The sequence below is a fragment of the Etheostoma spectabile genome, chromosome 8, assembly GCF_008692095.1.
Source record: "Etheostoma spectabile isolate EspeVRDwgs_2016 chromosome 8, UIUC_Espe_1.0, whole genome shotgun sequence".
Taxonomy (NCBI): domain Eukaryota; kingdom Metazoa; phylum Chordata; class Actinopteri; order Perciformes; family Percidae; genus Etheostoma; species Etheostoma spectabile.
In genome coordinates this window covers 27,380,729-27,387,040 of record NC_045740.1, presented here as the reverse complement: position 1 = coordinate 27,387,040, position 6,312 = coordinate 27,380,729, and the positions used below count along the sequence as shown (strand labels likewise).

The 6,312-nt window shown below is 39.9% G+C and overlaps 1 protein-coding gene across 1 annotated transcript in view; it reads left to right on the top strand.

Moving 5' to 3' along the window:
- The window catches only part of tmtc2b (transmembrane O-mannosyltransferase targeting cadherins 2b), a gene marked incomplete at its 5' end in the record, with an annotated part of 115,741 nt that overhangs the window by 75,408 nt on the left and 34,021 nt on the right, over positions 1 to 6,312 (top strand). The window contains 3 exon segments of the mRNA XM_032523321.1: positions 1,848 to 2,694; positions 4,367 to 4,481; positions 5,659 to 5,744. Coding sequence (XP_032379212.1) covers positions 1,848 to 2,694; positions 4,367 to 4,481; positions 5,659 to 5,744 — 1,048 coding nt within the window.

The window sequence follows — 6,312 nt, the reverse complement described above, 5'->3', positions numbered from 1 at the left end:
AAGGTCTGATAAATAAAATGTATAAAAATGCAAACTTGAGATATGAAATGTAAAGTCCTTTGAACGAAAAAAAATCAGTGTTGCCAACCGGGACGTTGTAGAGCGCCCTCTGGTGGACAAACTATGCAGGCAACGCTCAAAACACTGTTGACCATCCATTTTTATATTTGCAAAAATTAATTTATCAGAATCCTTTATTTGTCATTATAAATGATTCTGATGAATGCATTTTTAAGAAAAAATAATAATTTTAACTCGACTGCTGATACCAATATATAGGGGAAATGAAAATATCGGCCGATAATATCAGGCCGCCGGTCAGGCTCTAATACACATTAACATAAACGTGTGGTGTTTGATTGCATTGTATTTTCAGGCTGTTGTGTTAACTCCATTCCAGTGCACCTCAGGAAATATTGTTACTATCTGTCATGGTGTTGTCATAGTGTTGTCCGACCTGTGTTTCCAGTCTCATTTCCTGTTGAATGAGTGTTGGGCTGCAGCTCGTTGCATTAGCAGTGATCATTAGCAGACAACTAAGCTTTCCCCCTGCAGTCAGATGAGGTTACTGAAGCCTCTCTTCAAAGACACTGTCTGTAAATATCAATGGGCCGGCGAGGAAATCAATAGTACACCCGCAATGGTGGTATAAGGTATGATCACAGATGAGATGTGTGTACCCTTTGGTACAGTATGTGGAGATGAAGATGGATCACATCCACTGGAATAAAAGTAATGTGAGGTTAGTCTATCCTGCTTTGGGTTTAAATTTTAAAAATAAAGAGGAATTCATCTGAGAAAACCTCTAGGACTGTGAGCCCTGGAGATTTAGATTCAGACTGCTCAGGCGGATGGGACAATCCATTGCTGCCGAGTTGATGTACTGATAATCTGTGATTTTTTGCGTTCTGTGCCTGTGTTCTGTGTAATTCTGTACTGAATTATTTCCTGTTTTTGAGGCACATTACATGTTAATACTGCAGGACAGTAGGGGACGTTGCTGTGCATGCTCCAGCTGCTGCTTTGAGAAAAAGCTCTACATTTTTCTAAGTAGATTTCCAACATGAGCACATTGAGAAAGGTCAGTTGGTCCGAACTTTGGGATGTGCTTGCGGGGAAATATGTCCAGTCATTTTTCAATGCTCTGCCAGCAAAAGTATTAAACGACCGAACACACTATAAATATTTCATAAGTTTTCCCACACAGCATTCGAGAGAGTGTTTAATATCAAGTCAGTAATGTGATGAATGGACTTCAAATAGTTGTGTTTGTTTTGATATGTCTGTGGAGGCCATGGAGAAAAAACTTTGTGCATGAATGGAAAGTTCCGATGTAATTTTAGAAACAACTGATGAATTGACTCGGTGTGAATGTTCTGGTTTTAATAAACGGTAGTGTGCCATGTTTTTTTTCTTCTTGGTTAGCTTAAAAATTGGTTCAAAGAGTCAATAACAGTAAAAAAAAAAGATGATACTGACCTGATTTGTTTCCTAAAAGCTCACAGCAGCCAAAACAAAATTTCAAAAAAATCTCTTTACCTAATCAACACTTTCAAATTTTCCCTTGACAACTCATTTAGTTAAAGATGGCATTATCCAGCTGTGCTGTCGTGACCTTGTAGTAGAGTTCAGGTCATGTAAGATTGGGCGTTACTCTGATCAATTTTCAATCCTTAGCCCAGGGTAGAGTAAAAGTAAAGGTACAAGAGTCATAAATATCACAACCACTCAGGAAACTAGGTTTGGTTTGATGCTCTCATATGGGCAAAATCCAAAAACAGTTGTTCCTTTCCTTTCCAGTCGACTGAGGGTGTCATCACTGTTTCTGTGTTTTCTTTGTCCTCCAGAGAAAGAACGTCCACCTGTTGCAGAATGTGTTTTTGCTGGCAGCCTGGGGAGCCGTCCTGTTAGCCTGCCGCTTCTACTGGATGGGTAACAAACCCCCCAACTTCTCCAACTCCGACAACCCGGCAGCCGACTCCCCCTCGCTCCTCACCAGGATGCTAACCTTCTCCTACCTGCCTGCTGTCAACTTTTGGCTTCTCCTTTGCCCGTACACGCTCAGCTTTGATTGGTCAATGGACGCCCTGCCTTTGATCAGGAGCCTTGCGGATTGGAGGAACTTTCACACAGTAGTCTTCTACCTTGGATTGCTCTTGCTGGCTTGGTTCGGCCTGTGGACGAACCAGACTGCTAAGGGCAAGGAGACCAATGGCAAAGTGCATCATTACACCAATGGCAGAAACGGGAACAGTAATGGACACAGTTACCACTATAACAATCATGACCATAAGAACAATTCCCACATAGACTCTCACATTAATAATGGACAGAATGGTACCAATAAGCACTATGAGAGCAGGACTCCTCTGCCCACCACTGAAACTATTGTGGTGTTCTCTCTAGGCCTGTTGGCTATCCCTTTTCTCCCTGCCACAAACTTGTTTTTCTATGTGGGTTTTGTGATAGCAGAGAGAGTATTGTACATTCCCAGCATGGGCTTTTGCCTGCTGGTTGCAGTGGGGATGAGGTCTCTGTACGTCCGTCTGCGACGCAGGTCCTCCAGGGCGATGTTGGTGTACTGCAGCGCTGCCGTGGTTCTTCTCTTCAGTGTCAAAACTGTTTTAAGGAACAAGGACTGGCAGAATGAGGAGATGCTCTACAAGTCAGGGATTTATGTCAATCCTGCTAAAGGTAAGGCATTCAAATTATCATGCAACTGCTCTAACATGTGCACATACACACTTTTATACACATTCCCACACCAAAAACTTCTTTCTCCCATCATGGTTTGTTGTCTGAACAGTGATCGAGTTAGACCCAGTTTTCGGTTTGATATGGTGTGCTGTCTCTCGAATGCCGCCCTGAATAATTCAAAGTGAAGCTTCTTCAAAATGTTTTCCCTTCAACAATCAACCACAGAATATAAAAGTGCTCTCGAGTTTAAGCCCGTGCCCCAAACGCAAAAGGAGACTGGTGTGATGCTCAAGGCAAAATCTATTCTTAAAAAAACAACTTGATTTTACTGTTGTTCCGAGGAATACAACAGTACTTATTTATCACACTTTCTTCTACCCAGCATGCAATCTGTTTAATGGCACCAGATTCCCTCTCTCACATGGAAGGGCAGCATCATCCGTCTCTGATTGGCACTTTTGTATCAGCAGATGAAATATTTAAAAGCCTTCACATTCAAGGTTATCAGACACAGATTCCTATCCAAGGCAAAGTTGTGGGAGCTGCTGAGGAAGGGGGGGGGGGCAGGCAGGGTACTCACAAGGCAACAGCGGGACACGTTGTGTTAGCTAATTTCCCTTTCAGATTCGGATCAGATCTGAGGCGTGACAGCTGTTTGTTTTGGCAGGCCATCAGCCCGAGCAGCGCAGCGGCAATGTCCCCATCTCACATTCAACATAGTTAGAATGAGATTTGAACAGAACCCGGTGTCAAACACAGACGCACTCCTTGGATTGTTTGAACTGTGAAATTTCACGACGCACAACGGAGTCTTTTTGTGCAAAAGATACTTCATAAATTCATCCGTGCATAGCTGGAGCACAGTTGAATGAAGGACGCTGGGGTTGTTTTTCTGCTAGCCTCTGTTTATACTGAATATTCTTTTGGGATTCCATAGATGTTAGGATTTTCAACAACTAAATACTGTAAATACATTGCCTAAAGGCCTGCTGCATATTTTAGCGCTTTACACACGCAACAAAAGCAGCATGAGCCAGGATTTTATCTTCCTCTTCAATTTGACTTGCAGATGCAAGAAGAAACAATATAACACAACACCATAGTATTTTTACCGTATGACAGTTTGAGACATTCATTCTGTTGAATCCTAATTATTGTGTTTGACATAAAAGGAAAATTATCACAGAGGAAGCTTGTTACCTAACTAACAATGATTTATGTAGTACTTCTTCCCACTCCTTATCGGACATATCATTAAAGAAAAAAAAAAGGACCAAGTGTTTGTTATTCATGTATTTTGACGCTTTCTATTTGTGTAATATACTTTTGTGTATGACCTTTTCTGTTTTCTTTTACACGTTCAAATTAAATTTCAGTCAATCAATCAATCAGAAAAGAAACTTAAAAACAGATCGATCATCATTGGCTCCTACTTTACATCCAATGAATATGTTTTTGCTCCATTACACCAATGTCTTCTCATTAGAGGATAAAAAATAAAAGTGTACCCGTGTGAGTAAGAGTTCTGACAATAACAAAAGAAAATGAGTACTTCCCCTAGGAGCTTTCAAAGATCCCGGAAAAAAAAAACATTATTAAAGAAGGTTGCCACAAATGTTCCTTTTTTTTCTATTCTGTTTGATTAAGCTTTTCTTTTGTGACCTGTCAGCATGGGGTAACCTTGGAAACGTCCTGAAGAGCCAGGGCGAGATGGAGGGAGCTGAACAGGCGTACAGAAATGCCCTTTATTACCGCAGCAACATGGCGGACATGCTGTACAACCTGTGAGTTTTCTCATATTTTAGTGTTATTTATATATTCTTAATCCTAATACTCAAGTTCATTTGCTTTTGAGGAATCAGCTGATCTGGTAACACTATAATAATCATCATCAATAGGGGGTTTATTCACTGTTAAATAACAATAAAAGCATTTAAAATGTTTACGAAGTATTCATAATGTTATTATTGACATTAAGTTATCAGTAGGATAAAATAATTATTTTATAATAATAAGTTTATAATTAGACAAATGATCTTCAGATTTGGATAGCTATTATAAAGCTGTAAGAAATGCTTACAATATTTAGTAAATTAATAATAATTGGTTTATAAAGCATCAAATAACAATAATTTGGCCCCATTAAATGTTTTTGCAGTGATCAATAAAAGAGATGATTATTGATTATTTGTGCATTTATAATAGCTATTTAAATAATGGTTATAGATGCGTTACAGAGTATTTATTATACTATTATAATCCACAGTTGCAACTTCATAATAGCCATCCAAATCATTTTTATTGAAGGTTTCTTAAAGGCTTACATATCATTTGATCACCATTGACAAATATGTAATATAACATATGTAAAAAAAGTGATGTGTGCAACAACAAACTGTTCACATAACATAAATTATAGCATTACCTATAATTTGCTAAACATTATAAATCATCATTTCATTGTTTGTTAACAGTAAAATAACTATTAACGTAAGTGTAATCTACTATCAATATACTTTTTATTAGTGATGGTTGTTATGAAGTGTTACCATTGATCCTGTAATGTCCCTATGGGCTTTCCTACTTTTTCTTTTCGGTGTGTCTCCACTCACAGCTGCTTCGATGACTTAGGTGTGTGTGCAGCAAATGCACAAGTTCTCTTCTTTCAGTACATACTCGTGTCCATTGATCAGAGCTGTTCTCTTAGATGAAGTCCCGTCCTGTCTGGTTTTCCCCAGAGGGCTGTCTGTCAGAGTTATTAATGCTGCTGTTTTAGCCTGCCATCCACAGCCAACACTCAATCTGTGCTCCGATGTCTGTGGTTTGCTAAGATCTAAATCTTCCTCCTTATTTTTATCAGATGCTTGTGTTCTAATCCTAACAAGCTTTTTAACTTTTCAAGCATCTCCTCCTTTGACTGCTATAAACAGCCTGTACGACCTTTCCTTTTGTCTGTTCCAGCGGTTTGCTGCTACAGGAGAGCAACAAGTTCTCTGAGGCACTCCACTACTATAAGCTGGCCATTGGGAGTCGGCCAACTCTGGCTTGTAAGTACAGCTTCTCTTTTTTTATTGACAATCTCTAGCTCCTGTGGTTGTGGCCACGCTGTGTCCAGGCAACAGTGAACACAGGCTGTGGTTATGTGAATGGAGAGGGATGGGTGGCAAAGGGCAGTGGGTATACGATTGAATTCAGCAAGCAACACAGCAGTCGGATAGGCTTTGGAAGCCAAGTCACGTCAACAGATCAAGGTTCTGCATGATGTCATTTATTATGCATTCAAGCCATGACAGTCTCATTTCATTTTACCCCTCCTATGTTCAATACATCTACTTCTTTCTCAGTTTTCAGCATATCCTTCCCTTTTCATTTTTGTTCATCACTCTTCATTCCCATGAGAACTCATCGCAATTTTTCTGGCTCTTGCTGGCATTAAATTTCCGATAAACTGTCGTCTTCAGCAGGTTGATGAGAACAAATCACGCACCATTTTACCTCATCGCGCAACCAATTAGCTCCCCATTGTTCTAGGCTTCAGTCAGTGACAGATAAACAGAGAATCTTAAACGTTTCGTCCTTTCTCCCCTCCCCCCGCCCCCCCCCCCGGATTAATTA